This window comes from Copadichromis virginalis, linkage group LG22 (genome assembly GCF_057382275.1).
Source record: "Copadichromis virginalis isolate Kocher_CV1m ecotype Utaka linkage group LG22, C_Virginalis_male_GT1.1, whole genome shotgun sequence".
Lineage (NCBI taxonomy): Eukaryota > Metazoa > Chordata > Actinopteri > Cichliformes > Cichlidae > Copadichromis > Copadichromis virginalis.
Genome location: NC_140638.1, coordinates 23369299 through 23396153, shown reverse-complemented (window position 1 = coordinate 23396153; position 26855 = coordinate 23369299). Strand labels below are relative to the sequence as shown.

The following is a 26855-nucleotide window of genomic DNA, read 5'->3' as shown; positions in this document are numbered from 1 at the left end:
GAGCTTGAAGGATAAACCGCCCGCAGGGGCGTGCTGGGTGTTTTTATATATATATATATATATATATATATATATATATATATATATATATATATATATATATATATATGTATACACACACACACACACACACACACACTCTCACTGGCCACATCATTTTTAGGTATACCTGCTCAACTGCTCATTAATGCAAATATCTGAACAGCTGATCATGTGTCAGCAACTCGGTGGATTTACAGTCGTGGCCAAAAGTTGCGTCAAAACCAGATTTTTTCATTTCTTTGCCAAGAAAAGTCTTTAAAATCATTTTAATTATTCTTCACTGTATAGTGATACTGAAGCAAAGTGCATGAACAAAACCAAACAACTGTGCATTTGCCAAAACTGCCGGCTACGACTGTGGTCATGCAGATGTAGTCAAGACGATCTGCTGAAGCTCAAACTGATCAGAATGCGCAAGAAATACCAGTTAAGTGACTTTGGGTGCCTGGCTGTTTCTGACTATTTTAGAAACTGCTGATCTGCTTGGGCTTTCCCACACAACCGTTTACAGAGAGTGATCCAAAAAAGAGAAAATATCCAGAGAGTGGCAGCTCTCTGTGAGAAAATGCCTTGGCGATGCCAGAGGTCAGAGAAATGCCAGATTGCTTTGAGAGATGACAGAAAGGAAATAGTCACTCAAATAACCACTCATTACACCCAAAGTATGCAGAAGAGTATCATGTCAAACCTTGAAGCAGAAGACTACACCAGGTGCCACGTCTTTTAGCCAAGGCACGGGCTCAGCAAAATTGGACAATAGATGATTGGAAAAAAATGCTAAATGGCCTGATGAGTCTGCTGCAAGTGTCATAATGGTGTGGGAGATGTTTCCTTAGCACACAGTATTCCCATCTTCTGATGACTCCTTCTAGCAGGATAATGCTCCATTTTCTTTCATTTATCCAATTCAGAGTTGCAGAGGAGGGCTAGAGGCTATCTTAGTTGTCATAGGGTGAACGGTAGGACATGTCACCAGTCTGTTGCCGGGCTCACAAAGAAAAACAGACAACCATTCACATCCAGGTCCAATTTAGAATGGCCACTTAACCTGCCTCACTAACTGCATGTCTTTAAACCGTGGGAAAGAACCCACACAGACACAGAGGGGAACAAACCCCACACAGATGATGGATTTGAACTCAGTACCTTCTTTCTTCGAAGCAACAGTGCTAACCACCCCACCAACATGCTACACACTACATCGCCCAAAGCTCAAATCATCTCAAACTGGTTTCCTAAACATGAGGACAAGTCCTCTGTGCTCAAATGGCCTTCACAGCAACCGCATCTCAATCCAATAAAGACCTTTGGGATGTAGAGGAATCAAAGATTCACCATGGGTGTGCGGCTGATAAATTTTGCCTTTGCTAAATAAAATGGGAAAATAACTGAAGTCTGAGAATTTAAATGAAACTTACAGGTAAACCAGGTGGGCCCTGAGAACCTGGAAATCCAGGAGGTCCCTGCAGATAGAAAATAATGAAAGGAACACTTTAAAACACCTGAGACATAAAAGTAACAAGAATACACACAGGAAAAAAAACAATTTACCCCTTTTGTTTAAGCTGGTTTCAATTTGTTCCTGACAATTAGGTGAATGCTGCACCAGGCATGCCAACAGAGAGCTCTAGTGTGGGTTTGTGTGAGTCAGCCTTTCAGAGTTTAGTGTTATGGCACCCAGTGCGCAACATTTTCACTGGGGCCAGCAGGGGGCTCTGTGATTTCATGGAAAGTGGAAGGAATAAACCTCCACCAAGTCACTTCAATTGCAAGCTTTGAGACAAAAACCCAACGGTGCTGTCCTACAATAATCATAACAAGAAAAAAGGGGAAAAAAAAGATTTTTTTTCCCCACTCACAGAAGTACCAGCAAACTAATGTAAGGCAGTGATTAAAATGCACTTTATAGTTTTTGAACATTTTTCTGTTGATAACAGATTTTTCAGAGTGGTAAGTTGGAGAAAGATGTCATCAAAGTAGTGGAAAACTTTTTCTTAGTATCTTAAAATGGGAGATGCAGGCTCATACATATGAAAGATTAAGATTCCAGAGTAAGAGCCCACTGTTACAGCTTCCTAGTGTTATGATTTTTATTAAAGAAAACCAGCCAGAACACAGTAGGTTCACCCTGCTGCAAATCAACTTCTGATGAAGCTGAACTAAAGCTGAAATGTAGCTAAAACTCTTACCATGTTTCCGGGCATTCCCGCTTGGCCTCTTTCTCCGGATGGACCCTGAAGTAAACATGAAGAATAAAGATCTCTGTAAAGTAATTTGCATATACATACTACAACAAAAACAGATCGGCAAAGAAAAACATAAGAAAATGATATTATGCACATGAAGACACTCTGACTCACTGGATCTCCTTTTGTTCCCGGTGATCCAGGCATTCCTGGGATTCCAGGTGTTCCCACACAAGGCTGATCGCCCTGTGAGATGAAGAAATAAAATACCAGGAAGTGAGCACGCAAGTCTCTGTCATTGTAAACACACAGGCACTGACTTCAACTAACCCTTGGTTGTGTTGCCTGCTCCGTCTGCAGTCTCTCCAAACACTGCAAGCAGACAGGGCGACAGCTTATCAGACCAATGCCTTACTGTCACACTGAGAGCCAACCACATTAAGCCATGCACAGTAGAATTTAATGCAAAACGCCATTGCCATTTTGCATTTAGCAAACGTATTGCAGCTGGTCTATTATTTCCTATGATTCTGAATCTGGAGAATCACAGAGTACATGCGAGCCTCACCAAGTCACAGCTGTCCAAGGGAGTTACGCCAGGCCTGCCCTGGTCTCCCTTTTCTCCCTTGGCACCAACCATCCCCGGCACCCCTGGCAACCCTTGGGAACATCCCCCTTCGCAGTCATCCTGTGTCACACACAATGAAACAAGCACACATGTGTATACCCAAACACGCCGTGCCATTCCCATTGCATGAAAGTTTTAATGATAAACTTACATCCTGACTTCCCGGGGAGTCTCGAGGCAGTTGGTTTGGTCCGATGTAAGGCTGCAGAATAGGCATGGAGATGGAAATTCCATGAATGTGATTTTAAACATTAAACTTAAAAATGACCACTCACATTACAGCCACCGACTCTGCTCTGGCTTATTTGAGAGAAAACAAAAATACTTTATGTTCTCCAAGCACAGTTCAAGGACAATGTTGTAACTAAGCCAAGTTACTTTAACAATTAAATAATGTCATAATACCATTATTTCTTAATAATGCAAGAGTACAATGCAAAATCCCTTTGGTAAGGTATAGTAACATTTATCGTATAGACAGTCTGTACAATGACTGTCTATTGTTTAGATGTTTATTGTACAGACTTGTACTAGAAATTGAACGCAGTAGCCTGGTACCAGTTGAGTATCGCATTTTAATTCTGCCAGAAAAAACAGACCCACATAGGAGGGTCATTCTCATACAAAAAAAAAAAATTGGTTTGTCAAAGTAAGAAAGTTGCAAACATTTACTAAAAATGTCTAAGCTGGCAGATCGCAGTTAGGCAAGTCAACATTTTGCTGCGGTAAAGGTTTAGCTTAAGACACAAACTTTCCGGTGGCAACTGTGTCTGCTAGCCGACCAAACATAGTCTTGTTGTCACTGTCATTTTCTAGTATTTGTCTTGCTATTTTGCTGAACAAATACGATTTCACAGAGTTGTTGAAATTCCACACTTGATGGGGTACACTTCACTTTATCACCGAGGGCTGCTTTATCACCCAAAGCTGCAGAAACCTGGTACAAACTGTCACAACCTTTTCAAGCAATATGTCTGTGTATGACTATCTCATTCCGCACAATGTCACAACAAAACAAATTACCGAGGCTCCAGAACTGAAGGCATTTCAAGCGAGAGACACATCCAAGCTGAGAACTAAATTTTTGTTCCTATCACAGTACGTGAGCTCAATCATTGCATTCTATAAACTCCAATGGGGGGGTTGGAGCCTTGGAGAGCTTTTTGCTGGGCAAGAGATGGGGGTACGCCCTGGACAGGTCACTTTAGAACATGCTTGTTTTTGGACTGTGGAAGAAAGCCGGGATGAAGCCGGGATGCAATATTAAAAAAGAGACACCGAGAGAGAGAACAAAAACTCATTTTTTTCTTTCTATTAAATCAAGTCCAAAAGAGAAAAACTTCAAACTCAGAGAGATAAACAAATGCCACAACAGAGTGACAATCTCCAGTTATTATAAATCCTGAAACACAACTGCTCATTACACACACCCATCGCATCTACTGTGAAAGGCGGTTAGCACCCTATCAAAGCAGTGGGACCCTTTCCACTGAGTGAGTCTGTCAATAGCACCTGGCCTGGTTTCAAAGTCATTACAAACCCATTTGACATTGTTCAAACTGGAGCTAATAGCTGTGAAGGCTATTTTATGCCGCACGCTATTGGTGATTATTTGAGCTAAAACGAGGCCTCGTGCATTAACAGGCTCGCTCAAAAGAAAGTTCTCTATAATTTTTGCATGTATAATTTTACGTCAGTTATAGGAATAATGTTTACTTCTGCCACGCTGCAAAGGCATGTGCCAAATTGCAAATTTGGACAAATGTGTTGTGCAAAGGTGAGCGCGTGGAGGACAGAGTTCAAACTTTTCCACTGGAGGCTTATGCTACAACTCTTCCCTCCCCGATTTCCAAGCAGACTGTGACTGCGTGTACGCACAGACGGTGCTTTATGTGCTCGTATTCAACACTTGTCTGCAGTTTCTATAAGATCTTTTTTTTTTAAAGTAGGACATTTGTTTTCTTCACTGAACTACTTGTTGAAATACTGCATTGAAGGTTAAGTTGCCCTTGAGAGCTGGCTGGAGATCATCATTGATGTTCCTAAAATTAAATTAAGTTATAAACAGACTTGAAAGAAAGCAATACTGACAGCATATGCAGAAGAATCAGAAAGCACAGATTAGTTCGCAACACCTTATTTCACCACTTTGTCTTTGTCCTTGCACTTACTGTCATGAGAAAAGAAATTACCTTCAGAGATTTTCAAACACACCTGAGGCTAGAAAAGGAACAGCCTAGCACTCAGTCAGTCATCTTGAAGCATGCAGGCATACACAGTGGGGGAAATAATTATTTCATCCCCTGCTGCATTTATATTTGCTCGCTTACAAAGAAATGAACAGTCTCTTATTCTTGTGGTAGTTTCATTTTCATGGAGACAGACGGAATATAAACCAAAAATCCAGAAAATGAAATAAGTATTTGATCCCCAACAACCCAGTCACAATTCTGGCTCCCACAGATCGATTGTAGATTACAATCAATCAATCAATCAGCCAATCAGTTACAGAGACTCCAGCTTTCAGCATATTATATTTATAAAGTACACACTTCAGCTTAAACTTGTTCTCAACGCAGACAAAACAAAGCTCATGTTGTTTTCTAAATCAAGGAGACGAGCCCAAACAATCCCATCAGTAACCACTCTTGAAGGTAATAAAATAGAGTTGGTTCACACCTATAAATATCTGGGAATCTTAATTGATGACTCGTTTACCTTCAAACCACATGTAGAGAATCTTGTGAAAAACCTGAAGTTAAAACTGAGATTTTATTTTCAAAATAAGTTGTGTTTCTCTTTTAATACAAAGAAGCGGCTTGTTGCTGCAACATTCTTGCCTGTGCTGGATTATGGTGATATTCTATATATGAATGCTTCTGCTCAATGTCTTCGAATGGTTGATTCTGTGTATCATGCTTCTCTGAGGTTCATCACTAACTGTAAATTTCAGACTCACCACTGTGAGTTATACTCTCAGGTAGGACGGCCTGCTTTGGTAAGTCGGAGGAACTCTCATTTATACAGTTTTATATATAAGGCGATACTTGGGTTGCTGCCTTCTTATCTATGTTCCCTGCTTGTAATGAAACATGCTGGTCGGTATTCTCTTCATCCGCATGGCTACTTGTTGCTTTCTGTTCCATTTGCCCGAACTGAACTTGGTAAAAGAGCTTTTGTCCATTTAGCACCCTTGGCCTGGAACAAACTGCAGAAGGAAAATGACTGAATTCATTTCATTAAGTGCTTTTAAATCTAAACTACGAATCCTTGAGCCCAGTCCATAACATGTAACTGTTTCAATTAGATTGATTGTCATTTTAACTGACTTTTTTATTTTTATTTGAATTTTATTTTTTATTTTATTTGTATTCTTTCACTTATTGTTGCATGTGTGTTGTTGCTGCCTGTGTTTGAGTAATTTCTGTAACTGTGAGACATCTGCTGCTGCCTATCTTGGCCAGGTCTCCCTTGAAAAAGAGGTTTTTAATCTCAATGGGATCTTCCTGGTTAAATAAAGGTTAATAAATAAATAAATAAATAAATAAATAAATAAATAAATAATACACCTGTCCATAAAATCAATGTCACCTGTTTCATTTACAATTCTTCATAAATAGAAGAAATATAAAATAACTGTCAATAGCCCTGGGTCTAGAGCTCATTGGGGTGTGGATGGTCATGAGTAAGGTGGTGGATCATTCCAAAACTACACGGGAGGAGCATATTAGTAATCTGAATCCAGATGGGACCACAGTGACCAAGAACACCGTTTAGTAACACACTTTGCTGTAATGGACTGAAATCTTGAAGCACAAGCACAAGTCTTCCCTCAAGCAGAACACTGAAGATGGGTCTTCTACCATCACAATGACCCAAAACAAACCACAGAAGCAACAAAGAAGTGGCTAAAGAAGAAGCAGGTTAAGGTCATGGAAGCCTAGACAGTCTCCAGACCTCAGTGCTAGAGAAATTCTGTGGAGGGAGCTGAAGCTTCAAGTTACCAAACAGCAGCCAAGAAACTTTAAGGATTTTGAGGGTCTCCATAAAGAGGAGTGGACCAAAAAACACCTGGTGACCAACTACAAGAAATGTCTTTGGTCTTCCTTGGGGATCGAATACTTATTTCATTCAGTGACATGCAAATCAATGTATAACTTTTATTTAATGTGTTTTTATGGATTTTCCTTTTATATTCCGTCTCTCCAGTAAAATGAAACTAGCAAAAAATTACAAAATTATAATTCCTTTGTAAGTGAGCAACTTCTTTAGGGGTGGCTGTAGCTCAGGAGGTAGAGCAGGTCACCTACTGATCGGAAGGTTGATGGTTCAATCCTTGGCTCCTCCAGTTTGCATGTCAAGTATCCTTGGGCAAGATACTAACCCCAAGTTGCTCTCCATCAGAGTGTGAATGTAGTTAGATAACACTAAGTATAGATAAAGTGCTTGTGAGAATGGGTGAATGTGGCATGTATAGAGCGCCTCGAGTACTCCGAGAGAGTAGAAAAGCGCTATATAAAGATCAGTCCATTTACTTGTGAATTCAGCAAGTGCTCAAATAATTATTTTCTCCACTTTGTACTGTACGAGCCAGATACCTACATGCCACCTTTTAATTTTGTCCAACAAAAAAACAAACTTCCTTCCTCTCGCATCAGCGGTTTCAAATTAAAAGCAGAAAAGCAGGATTTGTGCTTCAAATACAGAATTTAACAAAAGTAAACACAGCACATTTTGGGGCAGAGTATATAAACCACTTTAATCATGATGTAATAAAGTTTGTGAAAAACTAAATGTTTAGAAAATAAACTCATGAGTCTTCCCTTCTTGGGAATATCTTATATATAATTCCACTTCCTGCCATATGTATTTATTTCGTGCTTTTGCATCATTTATACACAAGGCCCCAGATCTCAAATCAGCAGATAAGAGCCGCCTCTCCTCCTTTTTCTCTATTATTACTTACGATGTTTCCAGGCAAACCCGGTTTCCCCGGTAGCCCGTCGTTTCCAGGGATACCCTGAAAGAAGGAACTGAGGTTGAACTAGTTTGTTGCCAATCGAGGGCTAGCCACTCCCATCGGCACCAATGGTAAAGGCAGAGTCAAAGGGGCAGTGCCAAAATGACGAAACCTCTTCCCTCTCCGGCCATGTCTTATGAAACTTGGAAAAAAAAATCTCGGAACACTACTGAATTTAAAAAAACAAAAAACAAATGCACTCTTTTCAAAGACATGATATCTCCAACCCAGTCACTTCTAAAGTTTCTTACGCCTTTGACTCTTGCAGCACAGATCAGAGCATCACTTTATTTGAAGGTCTGTTTAAATGAAAAAAAAAGAAAAAACTTCTCAAATGAGCCAAATTCATACTTTGAGTAAGCTTTGCATCATTTGGTGTATTTAAAGCCAGACCTTCAAATAACTGTTCATGTCTTGACTGACATTCAGAAAGCTTGCTCAGTTGCTTCCCACATGGGTTAAAGCTCGAAGCACCAGATGGGTTAGTGCGTTTTTGAAGTTTAAACTTGATTTGATCCTTAACCTGCTTGTGTCCAAGCTACTGCACACATACTTTATATAATGACAGTTCATTTCCTACATGCATAATATGGATTTAATTCACCCATGAAAATGCAAAGCACGTTAAAGCCTTATTTATGAACCCAAATTGCCCAAGCTCAAAGCCTACATAAGTAGCTTCTTTTTTTCAATTCAGCATAATGAAGCAGCTTCTGAATTGAAGCAAAGACATAACCCCTCCCCCCTGACCATCCTACTTGCACTCTCGCTTATACCTGAGGTCCTTGGCTTCCAATAACTCCCTGAGGCCCAGGGGGTCCAGGTGGGCCAGGAGGTCCTGGGGGACCCTGCAACATATGAAGGGAGGACCACAAATTATTACATTATAGTCTGACAGGGAAACCCCCCAAAAAAGGAGACGAGCGCTGCGATTTTCCAAACAAAGTTTGCAAGGTAACAACAGACACACAGCGTTCACACAAAGCCTAAGCTGTCATACAGGACGGCTCGGCTGACAGATCAGACCTGAGGCCCGGGCTGCCACGTGTTTATTGGAGTTCCTGGAGCTCCCTGCAAGGCAAGAATAGTCAAAATCAGAGATGCACCTTTGCTCGCAGGATATACAGAAAGCACACAGTGTGATGTTAAGAATTACACAACAAATGTCAAACTACAGAAAACTGTGGAAGAGCAAAAAAAGAGAGAGAAAAATAAATTTAAAAAAAAAACTCAGCAGTTTCTTTTTTCTCAACATGTTACCTTTGGACTCGCACCAAATCATCCGACCTGTGCTCTTAAAACATACACTGAGCAGCAATGCTCTCTCTACTTTAGATGAATTTGCCTGTCCACGTGTAGCGATTCCAGCATGGGTGTACTTACAGGTCCGCCTACGCCCGTGTGCGGCATTAGGCAGCCGCACTCTCCAGGTTCACCCTGAAATATACATAAAAAAGACCCCAAAAAGCAGATCTTTAAAAAAAGAATCAAACAGTAAAGTGAAACTGGGCACGATTTTAAGCACAGGCTGCAAAAACGAGCCCTCATTCAAGATTAAAACTGCTCTTGTTACAGGAAGAAAGCCAGAACTCTTTCAGCTTTCGTGGCACTTTTGTTCCGTTTTGTTAAATCTTGATGTGTTACAAAGACACTTGTAACTGGCAGGGATTTAAAGTTGCTGTTTTTTTTTTTATTATTCATACTGTGTCAGGAATATGAAGTGCAGCAATACACAAAACTGCCCAAAAAGCTTTAACTTTTGCATATATACAATGAACATGCAATTGTACAATTACACAAATACAGCTAACATAAGAGGAAACCACATAATATCTCTTCATATGCATCTGTTCTCACTATAGTCCAACCAAAATCATTTTTTTCAGAGTATGCATGAGCCACAGAGTCTTAATAAATCCACAGAATAAAGGCTAAGTTACCACTTGCACATTTTTTCTGTTTTCGGATTTTTTTTTCCAACTTCTTATTCTTTCTTAACTTTATTCTTCTTTTCACCTCAGCCCTCACAAACAACTCTGCCCCCACATCGTATACCCCTCCCGACCCTTAAACTCTGCCTCTGCCACGTCTTCATCTCTCCCACCCGCTCGGTGACAGTCTGGACCAGTGGCTCTGATGAATTCAGTAATTAATAGTCTCGCACACGCTCTCTCTTAAGGCCCCCAAAACTCCTCTTGTCTGCCAGCAACAGTACACTTGTCACCTCCACTGCTACTCTATATGTGCCCTGAGGCCGGTGCGTGCACGTACATGTGTGTGTGTGTGTGTATGCGTGTGTGTGTGTGTGTGAGACAAGGGATTGGGCAAGGCTGGTGTGGTAGTGGGGTGTTGAGCCATCTCTTGTGATTACCATCTGTTCCACCCTCTTTATATTAAAACCCCTCCAGTTTCCTTCATCCAAGCAAAACGGTAGACTTACCTTGTCCCCTTTAGCTCCATCAAGCCCCTGCAAGAGTAGGAGACAGAGCAAACACACACACGAACAGACACACACACACACGCACACACAAAGACAAACACTTAGTTACTCTTGCTTTGTTGTTTCAGAAGAAAGCTCACGGGGCAGTGAGCTGAGAGCAGATCAGGGGACGGAGGATGAGATGGGAGCAGACATCGCCTCTGTTATGGATCGAGGCAGACATCCTTGGTTACAAATGATGCCTAAATCAAGGACAATTCCCAAAGAAGCTCAAAGAAAATTAAAAGTCTGAAAAGACGCTAACGCACGGGCGACAACTCGAGTTTGCCACTTGAATTTCTCTGACAACTCTCTGAATTGCAGATTCATAAGTAACAAAAACATGTGAAAAACATGTGATTGAAACAGACTTTAAATGAACAACTCACAGGTCTTCCATCAGCTCCCGGCAGTCCCGTGGAGCCGCGGGCTCCATCTCTACCCTGTGGGTCAAAAAAGGAAATAGGAGAGGGTGTTTGAAAACATATAAGCATTACATCATATGGAGAGGCAGAAAGACATATTTACGTCATACCGGGGGGCCTGTTACTCCAACGCCCAGGGGACCAGGTGGTCCAGGAAGCCCAGAGTCACCTTTGAAGCCCTGCGAACAGTAAAAACCCAACACATAAGTTTAAAGAGGGTTCATGTAACTGTACAAAGGCAATTTAGAGTTTAAGTCACTTGTTTTTTCTGCTACCTTCTCCCCTGCAGGGCCAGCAGGCCCAGGTGATCCTCTGGCACCAGCAGGTCCCTGTACAAAAAGCAGAGATTAGACTAAAGTCTACGTATGCAGTGTAAAGAAATAACAAAGCACTTTAAAAATAGGAGAAGCCTACTACAAGTCCTGGGAGTCCTCTTGGTCCCTCTTCACCCTATGATGGAAACACAAACAACAACAACAAAAAAAAAGAATCTGAAGGTTAACGAAGTCTGGGGAGAAAAGAGCAAAGATATGGACAAAGACTGACAAATCAATGAGCTGTTATTCCGCGAGAGGTCAAAGGATTTGAGAGAGAAGAAACTCCCAAATTACTTTATGGTGGTTATTTACAACTCCACTGTCAGACCTGCGAGACCGTAAAACTCTAATCACTGATGTCATGGGGGAATTTGGTGCAGTGAGATTAAAACAGCATCCACCTAGGAGCTGCGTGAGTGTTGTGTCTAACAGCTGTTTCAAATGTCAACATCAAACTTGATCCAGATGGTTTCTTTTTTTTTTCCCTCAGGAGACGTCAGCCTTACTTGTGGTCCTGGAAGGCCAATTCCTGGGACTCCGACTTCTCCCTATAGACGACAAAATACATTGACAGTGAATCAGTCATCCATATTTATTTATAAACATGATAATATAATAAATGGGAATTCACACCTTGATTCCTTTGGGACCGACGGGGCCCTGCACACCAGGCAAACCTGGCTTTCCCTGAAATGACAAAAAACCCCCAAAAAAAACCAAGCTCATCATGTGCAATTCTCACAGCACAGAACTTAAAGTATATCCACTTATAAACAAGTGCCTTTACATTTTTGCCAGACTTTCCTTCTCCTGGGGGGCCGGGGTCTCCTTTCTCTCCTTTGGGGCCTGGCACAGCTACACCGTCACCCACAACAGCACCAGCAGAAGGGCAGCTGGTACACACATCCCCCTGTAAAAAATAAACAAATAAAATAATAAAATAAAAGCAAATCAGCAAATCCAAAATCACAATCCAAGTAGCTCAGGACGAATCAAACTTCATTCCAACTTCTGTGTCTCCATTTAGCTAATCAGCATCAATTCTAACTCCTATTTCCTAATATGTAATAGATGCAATAGATGCTCTCAATGGATGGAGAGACAAATCTAAGTCCATTTAAAAAAACAAATTAGATCTCTAAGGTACAGAGACACGACTGACACATTTTATACTGGCACTGGCATCAGAGGATGGAAGGTAAAGGTCCAGGAATGCTAAACTACCTTTTCTCCCTTCAAGCCCCGTTGGCCATCCCGACCATGGTCTCCAGGCAGTCCTGGGGCTCCAGTAGCTCCATCTAATCCATTCTCTCCTCGATCTCCTTGCTCACCCTGGTTAAATTGAAATTCATTGTTAAAAGGAGAGGCAGTGACCTGTATTTAGTGTGCACAATGCTCAAAATGAATTCTAGGCAGGCTTCTTTTTTTTTTCCACCAAGAACAACTAAAAGACTGTGAGTGATGCAACCTTTCTGATGGTTTCATGCTATGATACTTATTGACAGCTGGCTGCAGCATGAATTGTATCATCAAAGGTAGTGGAGAAGAAGATTTCTAGTGAGCAAACACAGACGTGAATAATGCATGATATTAATTAAAAAGGTTTTGCGATCTTATGAGAAAGAAAATGTACACGTATGGTGGATGCCACCAATACCCACAATGCAGTTTTACACTAATTGGAAACCTTTGAGTATTTACAAGGCAGCTCCACAGGGTAGCTAAGAATTCCCTCCCCAACATCAACCAGGCCAGTATTTTTGTCTGATCTATGTTTATGTGGGAAAAAAAAATCAATCTCAGTATTCCAGTAACTATCTTCCTTCACTTTGAAGTTGAAGCAGAGTGATTCCTGTGGATGACTTTCAAGGTAATTTAAGGCAGCTTGGCTCTGTTATTGGGAGATTTATTTCTCGGTTTTATAGGTAAAGTGATGCGAATGTTCCAGCACATGGATTCTGTGATCTAAAATAAGCACAATATTTAATACGCGGCGTGGGATTCCTCCAGACATCCTCGGCCTGTGCTTATGTGAGAACGCCTGGCTGCCTCTAAAGGCCACCAAAGACTCCAAATAGTCTCATTTTGTCAGCATACTGCTTTGGTTATGTGGGCACTGGGTAAATGTCACAGAATGGTTGTAGATTTCATATGTGGGGTTTAATTTCTTAACTTACTAGGTCAAACCATAGGAGACATTACTGAGTAATTTACCTTTTCTCCTTTGGCACCAGGCAGCCCTGATGGGCCCTGTAAAGTAAAAAAAAAAAAAAAGAGGATGTAAAAATGTAAAAAAAAATGCATGCACACAGGTAGAAACACAAACATGCACGTGCACTTTCAAAACACATGTGCAGTCATCTGCAAATACTGTGGGAGCCTCTATCCATTCAGATAAAATAAAAACTGTTGACACAGAGCTAACCACAGAAGCAAACAGCATGTAATTGGGGGGATGACACAAGCCAAAAGAGATTTAATATACTTAGTAGCACTTCTGTGGTAAGAGGAGATTTGCTGTATAGCCGATTTGTACAATAAGTATTATGGGTTGATGCACCCTTGAGGCACAATCTTTCAGTACCTTAAAAGTCTCACTCATCAAGATAATGCTTAATCCTTTTTACTCTGCAAGGATCGGAAAGAAGCTGCATTGGTTTTTTGGAATTTGCATAATGCGATTTGAGTTACTAATTCTGATGAAGATCACTTATGGAAGTAATGGTGTGTGCAGTGCTGTTTCCATTTTTGTTTGTTCTTGGGTTTGGTTGCAAGCTATGTCACTGTTACATGCTAATTTAGCCAAGTGGCATTGTTTCTTTTTAAGGATTTATAGAGGTTTCGTTCTGTTAAAAGGGAGTTTTTCTGTCCCACTGTCGCCAAGTTCTTGCTCATAAGGGGGTCATCTGATTGTTGGGTTTTCTCTGTCGGGGCTTTACCTTAAAAATATAAAGCACCCTGAAGCAACTGCTGTTGTGATTTGCCACTATATAAATAAATATTTTATTCCTTCTTTCATACCGTTGTGCTCTCTACAAGCAAAGCCAAGAAGGTCTTAAAAGGTGCTACCCTGTCATTAGCACTTCCATCTACATGTTTCTTTGAGATACAGTTATTTTAGCAGCAATACAGTAAAATACGCTGCACCATTTCTGTAATTTTTTCCTAACTGAAAAGAAGACAACCATACATGAACATATTAGAATAATCTAAGGTGAAGCTGTTTTTGGATTCCAAAAAGATGCTTCGAATCAGTGTGATGGATACGCACCTGTTTGCCTTCAGCCCCAAGACCTGGAGGTCCTGGTGGCCCCTGAGGGCCTGGTTCACCTTGACTGCCTTTTGCTCCCACTGGCATTTTGATATTAGCAGGTATCCGGCCAACCTCTGATGATTCACACACACCACACTCGCCCTAGGGAAAGCAAGGGAGTCAACAAGATGAGTTTGCATAATAAAAATATTAAAGGATACAAAACCAACAAATACATCCGCACTTACCTTCTCACCCTTTTGGCCCGGAGAACTAACACCAGGCTGCCCTTGTTCTCCCTTAGAATGTATAAACGTAAAAATTAAAAAACCTTGGAATAACATAACATATAAAACACTCAGTAGTAAGAAATGGAGAGGATTTCGGAGTGAAGAACCTCTAGCTGAAAACAATACCACTTGTTAAAGTAGAACTTGAGATATTTTTTATGAGATACAAAGCTTGGAAGGTAGACTTGAAAGGTTTTTTGTCTCAGTAGGAGACATGGAATATAGTGTCGTTCTTCTTTTAATAGCATGCATGCTGACATTAACAAACTTGGATGGTGAACATAGAGAATGAAGATTCCATACTCTTATCTTGTGCCAGGAAACATTGGGAGTTTATATGCTAATGCTACTTTTAATCTAAATCGCTAACTTCTGCAGCTGTGATGTATTACATTTAACTCATGCTAAACATTCACAGGTTAGGGCACAGTTCTCGCTCATTAGATTGTGGGAAGTACATATTTATATTTAGTATATATTTTCATATTCTTGGCAGTTATTATCACCACTAGAGCTACAGTTTTCATGTCAATTTCATGTGCTATTTTAGCATGCTAGCAGGGGTACTGGGGTTTTAATTTAGCAAGATGAAAAGTGTGATAATGTTGTGTTAGTGAGCCAAAAAGAGTACCAGGGTGTTACTTTGGTGAGCTTGAGAAAGTACAAACGTGTTAATGTGACGAGATAGAAAGGGTGCAAACGTGTTAATTCAACAAACTAAAAAGAGTACCAAGGTGTTACTTAAGAGAGCTAGGAAAAGCACCAAAGTGGTACACATAGACAGGAGAAAACATTAATCTTCTAATCTTCTGAGGTGGAAAGATTAAGCCAATGCAGAAGAGTCTATACTTTCTGTATTAACCTCTGTAAACACTTTCCTGATGGGTTAATGGGCTCAGTCACTCACTTTGGATTATATTGAATAAAAAGATAAGTCTGGTTTTTAAATCTTGGCCATCAAAAGGGATCCAAAACCTTTTGACATATTTTCCTACCTTTTCACCTTTCTGTCCATCCTTGCCACTTGGTCCCCTTGATCCAGGTTTTCCCTGTCTCGTGGGCACATTTTATGATTTCAGTAAATCGGGATGTCATCCAAAAAATGATGTTTAAAAAGAACTGAATCTGAACTTACGGTCTTTCCATCAGCTCCTCTGCTGCCTGGATTACCCTGCAGTGGAGTGGAAGAAAAAAAAAAATCACAATCTAAATTTTAAGAATTAATAAAAATGGATGGGTCTTTTCAATTGGTAATTCACATTTGATAGTACAGACCCTACAGGCAGCCATCTAAAAAAATAAAAAATAAATAAGAAATAAAAAATTGGCTTTTGACTACCTAAGCTCTTCACTAATAAGTTTCCCACTGGGGAAAATCCCAATAGCAAATAGTCTGGGGCACTAAAATTAGTGCACTGCTGTGATTATCTTCCTCATGAAGTCTATTAAGAGCTTCACTCAGAAACCTACTGAGTGAGTTCCCTTTATGTAAGCCTTGTCTGCTATTGAGGTCACCTACACTGTTCATGTTTCTTTTTGTGCGACTTACCTGCTCTCCTCTAAGACCAGCCGGCCCTACATCTCCCGGCTGCCCCTGTGTAGGAGAAAAAGTGGACAATATATCATTTTAATTAAGGTACTTATCAATGCACACACATGCGAGCAAATATAGTAACAAAATCACCAATAGGAGTATAGTCAAACAACCCAATTATCCACTCAGTTTAAATATCACTGCTTCCCCTTAGTAGGTCCAAAGTCTTTTTTTGGTTGTTGTTTTTAACTTTGTGTGCAATTTGCTTCCTATTGATCACCAGAATCACATTAATCCCTCGTAAACAAGCTTACCCTCTCTCCTTTCTGCCCAATTCCAGCTTCTCCCTTCTCGCCTTTTTGCTGTTGGGTTTGGGTCATGACACCGGGGACAGAGTTAGAAAACTCTCCGAGAGTGGGGCACACAGAACACGACTCTCCCTAAAACACACAGACGGAGCAGGGAAGTTCAGAGTGGGTCACAGACTGCCTTGAACGAATAATCAGAACAGACTCATTTGGTTCTTTGACCCGGTCAAACAAGTTGCCAGTCATGGAAAAAAAGAAATCACATTAATAAGGTTAGAAACATTCTGGTGCTGCAAGACTTGTGGAAACAGGTAACTGTTTAGCCTCAAACATAAAAAAGACACAGAGCTGACCTTTTCACCTTTGGTACCATCAGATCCTGGTTCTCCCTGCCAAAACATACAAAAAGACAACAGTCAAGAAGGCATATTAGACCGAGCGCATCCTGACAAGCAGGCTTGCTTTGTCATGTCATGTCTCAGCATGGCATTGGAAGCATTCTGGCTATAACAATTAGGCAGATATGGGAGTATGTCAGTCCTGCACATACATGCATTGGGAATCGACCCACTTAGATAGCCATGTGAAGGAGTGTTGAAAGTGTGTGCGCGCTGACTTTCGTCTGTACTGCTGGTTGGCTTGCTTCTGCTTTAGGAGGGAGTCGTCTACAGTGCTGATGTTAGCATATCTGAATGTGTAGGAATGCAGATGAATAGGCCACGCTTCCACAGAATATGAATGAACCATAAGCTGTAAATGCATTGGGGGGGGGGGGGCTCAATACCTTCCGTCCTTCCTTGCCATCTGCACCTCGAAGACCCTGTTAAATACAGAGAAAAGGGAAGAGGTGGGAAGAACAGGAATTATCTAGAAGCAAGAATGTTAGTTCAACTTTGTGAGAGTAAGGTCATATCTCCCCTCTCCCTCTCTGCTGCTCTACCTCGTTCTCCTTCTGCCCTAACCAGGTATGACAGATGGATACTGGCACTATTGGAAATCGTTGCACAGTGAATCTCATAAGGCTTGAGATTTATATTCTTTTTTCCCCCACCACAAATCATTCTCTATTTCACCTGCTGGGGTAAGTGGGAAGATGCGGAATGAACAGAAAGAGAAACACAATGCACAGGGTGCCGAGTCCTGACTCACTAGAGAAACAGAGAGACGAGTTAAGATTACATTAAGAAAAAGCCCTTTGCCTTGGAGGATAAACTTTTGACAGCATATCACGCCTTCTCCCCTTGAGCTGCTGTAATACTGTGAGAATTACAAGGGCAAATAAAAGCCCAAGGTAGACATAAATGCCACACTTTCCCTCTGAATGATAAGAAAAATAAAAAAATATGCGTTATCAAAAAAAAAAAAAAAGTGTGCTCAAGGTTCAATTGTCAGCTACAACTCTGACCGTGTCTACAACTCCATAATAAAGAAATGTAGCAAGATCGTAAAAAAATGGCAAACTTAACATTCCGGTCAGGCGCAGATGACATTCCGGTCAAGCGCGCTACTTACAGATGGTCCTCTCTCTCCTATCCCTGGTAATCCGGGCTCTCCTTTAGGGCCAGGTTTCCCTTGCAAAGCCACTTTGTTGCCTATGTCTGCAGGCAGCACTGGACACACTTCGCATGGGTCACCCTGAAGATTTAACGCAAGTTAGACGTACAATGTGATGATGAGAGAGAACTCAGACAAAATGCATATAGAGATTAAATATAGTGTTTACAAGATATACCTTCTCTCCTTTATATCCAGGTGGTCCTCTTGGACCCTTTGAAAACAGCACAATCTCATTCAAACACTGACATATCGGATCAAAGTTCAAATCATGTCCATAACCTGGAAGCCCATCCATACATTACAGAATACTAATCGATGTTTAAAAAAGTCTCTCACTGGTTCTCCAGGGAATCCATCTTCTCCAGAAGTTCCTTTATCGCCCTGTAAATACAACAGCTGTTTTACAGAAAGCTTTTTTTTTTAGTAATAAGACATTTCTTTTTGCCTTTGCTGGTTCTTGATGTGCAAACAATCAACTAACAACTTGCAAGCAGGATTTGCAATAAGCATTTACACTGGGACAGGACCTTGAGTATCCTCAAAACCACTGCATTTACATTATTACGTTGCAAAAAACATTGCATTTTCAATTACTTTTCTGCTAACTAGCCTATTTAACGCCATGATACTTAGTCAGGTATCATGGTTTCAACCATTTCAGTTGTTTGTCCATTAATTTAAGCAAACTTTTATATCGCTTGCTTAAAAAGTCGCCATTTCAACTATCTGTATATTAACTTTCAACTGTTTCAACTGTTCATTTATTAATTAGGTAGATATGTCACACATTTTTGATATTTGTTCTTTTTAGTTAAACATTTATACCTTACTTTTAGCTAACTATTTGAACTATTTAGTTAGCTAACTAGTACTTATTTGTTTAGTTTTTTCAACAACTTTAAGTTACTCTCAGCTTTTCAAACTCCTTACTAACAATCCTCCTCCCTTCTTAACAAGTATCTTCTTAACAAATATATGCACATATCTTTTTCAAGTTAGTGAATGCTAATGCTAATGGTAATAGTAGCTGCAGTGGTACCTTCCGAGATACAAAGGCACTCGAGTGCCATGGCCTTGAATGCTTCATATATTAAAGCAAAAAGGACATCTTTATTATAATATGCCTAAGAGCATTATTATAACAATCATAAGTCAAAATGTAAGTTTACCTTTTCTCCTTTTGCACCGCTGGGTTCACCAGGAGGGCCCTGGGAAGGAAAAAAAGGAAATGAATCTTTTAAAATGCCATCCTAAGATGCTTTTAGACTTTAATCAGGAGCAATCTGATCAAAAGAAAGCATTCTGCCACATCCTGCCATGTATTTTTGAGAGCTGTGGCTAACCCCCCCACAAAGAAACACACACTTTGGTCAAATAGAAGCCATTTCTAAAATGAGGATAAGGACATTAAGATAATCAGTGCAAGGACATTGTCCAGTAATTGTGTATATCATTCTTCTGCTTTCTGTGACCAGTTCTTTAATTAAAAAGTGCACTCACTGGAGGACCTGGTTTTCCGACCCCTGGTAGGCCTGGAAGTCCCGGCCTTCCCGGCTCTCCTGCCAATCCTTCCGGACCTACCATACCAGGGACACCCTGGGAAACAATTTCAAAACATATCTATTAAATGCAAACTGGACTGCAAGAATGTGACAGGTTAATTGTAGACGTGATGCAGACAGACCTTCTGTCCCTTGGGGCCGACCACACAGACCGATCCCGCTCGACCCTGGGAAAAGGTGACAGACAAAAAAGGAGAATTGCCATCATCAGTGCCAACTCCAAATAATCAAACAAACTGTGTTGAAATTTATCTGCAAAATATCTTCATAAATTGTTAAAGACACTTGTTTTCCCCCATTTGTCTGATGTTCCTCGTCTGAGAAATAAGAAAAAAACGGGAGAAATGTAGAGACTGTAAGATGTATCGTCTTCAGTGGTGCATACGTAATATTTTCTCCTTGTCTGATTCAAGTCACATCAACAGCACATTCATATTCACAATGTCAGATGGATGGGAGACTTAAGAAAATCTATCCTCCACCAAATCCATCTGGCCACAACAAGCACTTAGCCCGGTGAACGTGAGTGTGAGTGCGCGCCTGACGCTGAAACCAGGGGAATATCTCAGAGCACACACATGTCGTAATTTGTTCCTCAAAACTTTTCATGCGTCTACAGGATCACTGCACTGAACAGGGAAGATTAAAAGGTTTAAGTCTTCCTGAATAGACGCCCGCCTGTGTGAGAGACGAACAGCACAGTCAATGAGGCAGCATTGATTGTGCAAGCTTTGTTGCTCTAGCCTAATCTAACAGGCATTAACAGGCCGACTTAACGCAATGGGAGAGAGAGAGGAGGGGGGAATAAATATCAAGGGGCGCCTGAGCTTAAATAGTAATACCGTATGAGTTTACTGAATATCCGCTCCAGCTTGATAAAAGTGGCTGCATAAGTGGATGTGCGTGAATGAATTAGTATGTTTGTGAGTGTGCACTCATGTTTGTGCTATTGAAATGTAGATTGAAAGCTAAACTCTAAATTTCAAGCCTGAAAGGTACTTTGGTTGAATCTAACGCTCTAATTTGAAAGCAAAAAGAAGTAAAACCAACAAACACAAAAACACCTACATCCTTTCCTGGGGTGCCTGTCAGACCCTGTGGACCCCTCTCACCCTTCTGACCTTTGTCTCCCTGGAGAATCAGAGGGGGGTGAGGAATGAAAAAGCAAGAGGTTAGACTTTAATTAGATGATCATTAAAAAGTCATATCTTTATTATTCATCACCAAAAGTTTCTTAAGCTCTTCACCTTGTACCCAGCTGCTTCGCCCCAGTTGGCAGGGGTCGCCTGTGGAGAGAGTGAATGGAGACAAGGCCCAGATCAATGACCTGGCTCTAAAGAAACTCTAAACAGCCACACACACCACTGGAGCATAGCAAAACAACACAGTGACCAGTTGGCAACCGGTAAGGGCTACCAGCAGGGGCCATATGCCCCATTTGGACACACACAAACAAACAACTTGAGAAACAGGAGCACATTATAGAGCAGCAGTCCGAATGGCTTTACATGCTGCATATTAATCAGACGCAACTCATTGCTGAGAATCTAAATTTAATATAGAAACAGAGACCCCGGGGTTGGTTTCACAAAGCAAAGATGGATTTTGTGGATGGATTAGATCAAACTAATTCAAATTCTTCATCTGCTGCACAAAACACGTTAGACCTTGACTATCTTAAGCAGGAATGTGTTGTAATAAATATTGGATCAATTAAGACTTCTCAACAACAACATAAAAAAATAAAGTCCTGACTGAGTGATCACACCCAACCAAGTAACACAGATGGAACTAAGAAGAAAAAAAAATTGTGCTTTTTGAGAGATAATCAGTGGAAAATGTGACATCAGATCAGAATGAAACAGTCTACTTCCTGCCTAATCTCGTGAATTCATGATGTGATTTACAGAGAAGGCACTGGCAACATATGTGTGAATAAATGTAAAAGTAGGGTTACTAGTGTTTATGTTTCTTAAACCTGAAATACACCCGGTTTTATTTTATTCTCTTCTGCCCTGTTGGGTGCTGCTGATAGTCTGAGTCTTAAGGTTTGCTAGCCTAAAGGTAGGCGGTCAAGTCAGTCTTTATGTTTGTGCAACGCTCTAACTTTCTTCATTCACATGTGGCCACGAATTGCAGCTAGTGACCGAAAGAGTGAGCCCACAAATGTCAAGAGTGAGAGACAAATGTCAGAAATTAGTTTCCTACGGGGGTTCCTGGCCTCAACCTCGGAGGAGGGGTGAGGAACTCAGTCATCCTGGGGGGCTGCTCAAAATAGAGCCACTTCTCCTCTGCATTGAAAGGAACCGGTCCAGGTGGTTCAGGCATCTGGCCAGGATGCCGCCTGGATTTCAGGCATGACCACCCAGGAGGAAACCCCAGGGCAGACCTGGGACAAGATGGAGAGATTATGTCTTTCAGCTGGCTTGGTAATGCCTTTCTATATCTCTATGAGAGGTGGAGGCAGTGGCCGTGGAGAAGGGAGGTCTGGGCGATTCTGATTAAAATACTGCCCCCTTGACACAAAGCCAACTAAGCGGTAGAAAATGGATTGATGGGTCTGACCTGCTTCAGAGCAATCGAGGATAAAATTTAAAGCTGATCTAACTCTTTAAACCAGTCAAATCTATCCTTTGAGAAACCAAGCCCTGCATATATACTTTCATGCAAATTCGGTGAGTCACTCACCAAGTAAATAAACATACAAAGCACACCATCATTCCCACTGCATAATTAATACTGGGAAAAGGATGCTGGAAAATGAGGTTTCAAATAAAGCTCAAACTAAACAGCTAGGGGGTTAGCAGGGCAGTGGAAGGTGCTGCTGTAACCTTGGCAGTATTGGCACTCACCGACTCGCCTTTCTCTCCCTTCTGCCCCTTGGGTCCTTCTGTGCACTGAGGTTAGAGACACTTGGTTGGCATGTATAATCACAGACCACTATTGGCCAAAATTTCAGGCTCACTGCACTGCATGCCAAATAACTAAAAGGACCAACCCAAAAAACAATGCCTTTCCACAAAGCGTGGCGTGGGGTGAGTGTGACACACAATGGAAAAGTAACTTACTGGACCTGAATGGGAGCCAGAACAGTCATCACCCTGAAAATAGAGAGAGGTAGAGAAAGAACAATGATGGCAATGAACAATGATGTGGGTGATGAATAGAATCAGTGAGCACCGAACAATGCGTACCACCTAGATGGTAATTGGTCAACAGCCTACATCGTATTGGACTACAGCAATATCAAAGCGCCGAAGCAGACATGTCCAGGCACAAGCGATCGTATTGCTCATACCTCTGATATTAGTCTTACTACGCCCCCTCCCCCAAAATGAATGTCAGTATTCTTTGTTGTAATCCTTCATACTCACCCGGTCCCCTTTTTCACCTTTCACCCCAGCAACCCCGCCGAAGTTTACAACCTGCAAAACACAAAAACGCTCAGTTACCCACCAGCCTGATTTTATACCACTTTAAATAGAAAGAAAGAGAAAGTAAAGATCAGAGATCCTTACATTTTCTTCCCTATTCAGGAGTAAACACCCCCCACACTACAGACACAGAGAAACAGAGATTTATTATTATATGAGTTTAACATCCACTGAAGGACCTGCTGTGTGCCTGAATAAGACATGAACGTTGCAGTTCAATTTGTCCCCTGGCAGTGGCACTGTTGCACAAAAACAAATCGAATTCTGCTCTACAGTATGCAGTCAAAGGGAAGCAGAGGTGGACACACACGTGTACACACACACACAAACACACACACACCTCCCATGGGAGATGGAGATCAATAGGAATGTCTGATTCCCTCAGCACAGGAGTGAGCAGACCAGCTGCTCATCACAGGAGGGTACACACACGCCTGCGCACAAACACTCGCGTGCACACTCACAGGCACATGCATAGGAAAATAAGGATTACCATTATAAATAACTGAAGCATTTTTAGCAGAAGCGAGTAATTAAAGCCAAATCCCCAGTCCTGTGTTTCTGGGAGCCTTGCCTTCATATTAATAGAAGGTTTGCATATAAGCTGAAGCTGTGACTGTGCTGTGAAGAGGGCTGTAACAGCACAGAGACAATGTGTAATTCTCCCACTTCTCTCTTTTTTTTTCGTCCCTTTTTTGTTTTTCCACCCTCACGCACTCACTCGCTCACTCTTAGCAGCTACAAATCTATCAATGGCTGGCTAGACCAGCTGCAGTGACGAGTCACTCTTTCCAAGCTCTCTTCTGTGACTGTGGGCTTAGTCAAGACCTCTTATACATCTACTTAAACCGTCAGCAGCCTGCTTTTTGTTGTTTGTTCTCCACATTTCTCAAAGTTGGAAAGAAAAGTGTAAGAGCAAAATGTACTACTGAATATCGCTTTAATTCACATCACTTTGCTGGATTTGCTGTCAAATCCAAAACTTTGAAATCAAAGCTTTGGCATGTATACTATGCTCCGCATTGGCATTTCTATACTTTCTTTTTTAATGGCAAAGGCAATTTCCCTAATTGAAGTTGCTGGATTTTTTTTTAGCTTCGTTTCGCAAATAAGCAACCAAATACTGTTAAAATGTTTCTTTTGTTTGTTGAGGGAGGGAAAAAAAAGAAAATCCCTGACGCATCTGCAATGTGTCTGCCTCCCTCCAACTACTTGGCATGCAGCTGTGTGCTTGTGGAATGGGTCCAATCCTGTGTCAGTCAGTCAGCTAACATGTTGGCAAACTGCAATGGCTAGCTTTTAGCTAAAAATGCAACTTAAATGAAAATTAGCATGCCCGTTGCTTGTTATGTGGTGGAAAGCTACTGTTATCAGCTCACTATGTAATGAGAATGAGAATGTACACTAGGCTCTATACCATGTAGAAGCTAAATGTGTTAGCAGTGTGAAATATGAAATGTAAATACTAAATAGGATGCAGTGATTTGGAAAGCTCATGAAGCCTCATTTTGTCACAACAGAACAGAAAATATATCACATGTTTAAACTGAGAAACTGAAATTGGCAGAGTTTCTCACATGTAAAATGCACAGAGGTTCACCAATAGCAGAAAGCTGCTTCAGCAAATTGTGGAATGATTTCAGAATAATGCTCCTCCGCATAAAATTGTATGTAATATAGCCCCCCCCCCCCTACATTGCTGATCTGATTCGTGCACATACCTCCACTCGTAACCTGAGGTCATCAAACCAAAACCTTTTAGTGGTCCCCCACACTCGTTTTAAAACCCGAGGGGACCGATCTTTCCAAGCTGTTGCACCCAGACTGTGGAATGCACTTCCCCTATTTCTACGGGGTTTGGACTCAGACCTTCAAAAAGCAGCTAAATACATTTTTATTTCAAAAAGCTTTTAATTAGACCAGGGTTTTTATGATGTATTTTATGACTGTATTATGTTTTTACCTTGTAAAGCACTTTGTGACATATGTCTCTGAAAGGTGCTATATAAATAAACTTTACTTACTTACGTACTTACTTAATATCATCAAAAGATTCAGAGAATTTGTAGAAATCTGTGCACAGGGCCGAAAAACAAAATTAGATGGTCAGGATCTTTGGGTACTCAGGTGGCTCTGTATTACAAACAGGCCCAATTTTGTCTGTGAACACAGTTCACTGTGCCATCCACAAATGCAGGTTCAGGCTCTAACATATGAAGAAGAAGCCATATGTAAACATCACCCAGAAACACTGCCATCTTTTCTGGGCCACAGATCATTTGAAATGGACTAAGGCAAAGTGGGAATCTGTTTTAAGCTGAGAAAAACCCCTATTTTAAATTGGTTTTGGAAAACATGGACATCTATGCCCATCCAGTAGGCCTCAGGACTAAAGAGGATCTGGCTTGTTACCAGCCCTAAGTTCAAAAACCTGCATCTCTGATGGTATGGAGGGTGCACTGTGCAATTGGCTAAGCAGTTGGCAGCTTGCACATCTGGAAAGGCATCATTGATGCTGAAAGGAATATACAGGTTTTAGAGCAACATATTCCCCCAACCAGGAAATATCTTTTTCAGGGAATGTCATACATATTTCAGCAAGACAATGCTAAGATGCTAAGCTGCATCTCTTACACACCTTTGTAGTAAAAGATTCAAAGTAAACACCTCTGACCAACTGAAAAAATGTGTCAAAAATGCAAAGAAGACCCAGGACTGTTAAAGATACATAGACCCGCCCCAACTTCTTTGAGTAGTAGCTGTCCTCAAATTCAGAATGGCCTTATTTTTTTCTTGAAACGGCACATTTTCTCAGCTTAAACATTTGATGTGTTTTCTGTGTTTTATTGTGAATAAATGATGTGTTTATGAGATTTTTCAAATCCTTATTTTCAGTTTTTACTGACACTTCACACACCATTCCAACTTTTGAGGTATTGGGGGTTGTACTCTAATGAGTTACTTTTCGCAACACGTAATGATATGAAATAAAGGATTACTTTTAAATGGCAGGAGTCTCGTGTATCTTCAAGTACTTTTCAAAGTCGAGTTTAGGAAACACTGCACAGGGCAACATTGGCATTACTTTGTAGTCATGTTTCTGTTTTCTTGATGTTGGGCTCTGCTAACCCTTGGCTCAGTATTTTTTAGCTGCTGAAGATTTCTCTATTTTCACCAACTTATGGCCAACTTTGTCTTCTAGCTAAAATGCTCTGGATAACTGGATAATCATTGCAAGGAAAGAAACAACTCCCACTCACTGTCCTGTTACTTGCATATAAACTTTACTGGAAGAACAATGTTTTGGCCCTTAGACCTTTGTCGGGTATCTGAGAGACTATGAGACTGCCAGATACATATGGTCAGCACTTCCTCGGGTGAGGCCAGAAAGTTGAATTTCCAGTAGAGTTAAGTATTACAAGTAAAAGTACATTACACAGGTGTTTTGTCTTCTCTTGCCTATGAATATTTCCTCCTACACTTGTGTTTTGAAGAAACTGACTGTATGAGCCTTTCCGTCAAAATATTTCGATTAATACCTTAGTCAAAGGTTTCGATATCCCGCACAAAGCACACTCTATTTTTGACATCGCCATCCCAAAACAAAGGCGCTCACTACTCATTACGCTAACCAGCACAGATCATAATCTATGAGCTTAAACATCTGAGAACACAGGCACCAACATTCTGTCAGGGAGCCTTCTGGTAACACTTTTTGGCAATCCTTCTCTCCATCTGCCAGGTCTCAAGCCAGCGGACACTAATGCAAATCTACAAGTGTAAATAAAAAAAAATCATAATCTCCTCTAATGCAATTCAC

At 41.0% G+C, this 26855-nt stretch overlaps 1 protein-coding gene across 3 annotated transcripts in view; it reads right to left on the bottom strand.

Annotated features, from left to right (window-relative positions):
• The window catches only part of col16a1 (collagen, type XVI, alpha 1), an 86173-nt gene that overhangs the window by 17082 nt on the left and 42236 nt on the right, over nucleotides 1–26855 (bottom strand). The window contains exons 10-49 of one of the 3 annotated variants that reach the window (XM_085445372.1): nucleotides 23120–23155; nucleotides 22976–23026; nucleotides 22670–22702; nucleotides 22454–22498; nucleotides 20849–20887; nucleotides 20670–20732; nucleotides 19724–19768; nucleotides 19540–19635; nucleotides 19209–19247; nucleotides 18376–18420; nucleotides 18215–18250; nucleotides 17995–18117; nucleotides 17267–17302; nucleotides 16836–16871; nucleotides 16489–16614; nucleotides 16190–16234; nucleotides 15776–15811; nucleotides 15636–15689; nucleotides 14599–14649; nucleotides 14369–14512; nucleotides 13312–13347; nucleotides 12322–12429; nucleotides 11885–12007; nucleotides 11731–11784; nucleotides 11604–11645; nucleotides 11195–11230; nucleotides 11056–11109; nucleotides 10891–10959; nucleotides 10745–10798; nucleotides 10317–10343; nucleotides 9260–9313; nucleotides 8903–8947; nucleotides 8653–8724; nucleotides 7823–7876; nucleotides 3008–3058; nucleotides 2797–2916; nucleotides 2559–2600; nucleotides 2403–2474; nucleotides 2232–2276; nucleotides 1461–1505 (exon numbers count right to left, since the gene is read on the bottom strand). In XM_085445372.1, the coding sequence (XP_085301498.1) occupies nucleotides 1461–1505; nucleotides 2232–2276; nucleotides 2403–2474; nucleotides 2559–2600; nucleotides 2797–2916; nucleotides 3008–3058; nucleotides 7823–7876; nucleotides 8653–8724; nucleotides 8903–8947; nucleotides 9260–9313; nucleotides 10317–10343; nucleotides 10745–10798; nucleotides 10891–10959; nucleotides 11056–11109; nucleotides 11195–11230; nucleotides 11604–11645; nucleotides 11731–11784; nucleotides 11885–12007; nucleotides 12322–12429; nucleotides 13312–13347; nucleotides 14369–14512; nucleotides 14599–14649; nucleotides 15636–15689; nucleotides 15776–15811; nucleotides 16190–16234; nucleotides 16489–16614; nucleotides 16836–16871; nucleotides 17267–17302; nucleotides 17995–18117; nucleotides 18215–18250; nucleotides 18376–18420; nucleotides 19209–19247; nucleotides 19540–19635; nucleotides 19724–19768; nucleotides 20670–20732; nucleotides 20849–20887; nucleotides 22454–22498; nucleotides 22670–22702; nucleotides 22976–23026; nucleotides 23120–23155 (2382 nt within the window). The remainder of the gene's footprint in view (nucleotides 1–1460; nucleotides 1506–2231; nucleotides 2277–2402; nucleotides 2475–2558; nucleotides 2601–2796; nucleotides 2917–3007; nucleotides 3059–7822; nucleotides 7877–8652; nucleotides 8725–8902; nucleotides 8948–9259; nucleotides 9314–10316; nucleotides 10344–10744; nucleotides 10799–10890; nucleotides 10960–11055; nucleotides 11110–11194; nucleotides 11231–11603; nucleotides 11646–11730; nucleotides 11785–11884; nucleotides 12008–12321; nucleotides 12430–13311; nucleotides 13348–14368; nucleotides 14513–14598; nucleotides 14650–15635; nucleotides 15690–15775; nucleotides 15812–16189; nucleotides 16235–16488; nucleotides 16615–16835; nucleotides 16872–17266; nucleotides 17303–17994; nucleotides 18118–18214; nucleotides 18251–18375; nucleotides 18421–19208; nucleotides 19248–19539; nucleotides 19636–19723; nucleotides 19769–20669; nucleotides 20733–20848; nucleotides 20888–22453; nucleotides 22499–22669; nucleotides 22703–22975; nucleotides 23027–23119; nucleotides 23156–26855) is intronic. The other 2 variants (XM_085445374.1, XM_085445373.1) reach the window with 2 other exon arrangements.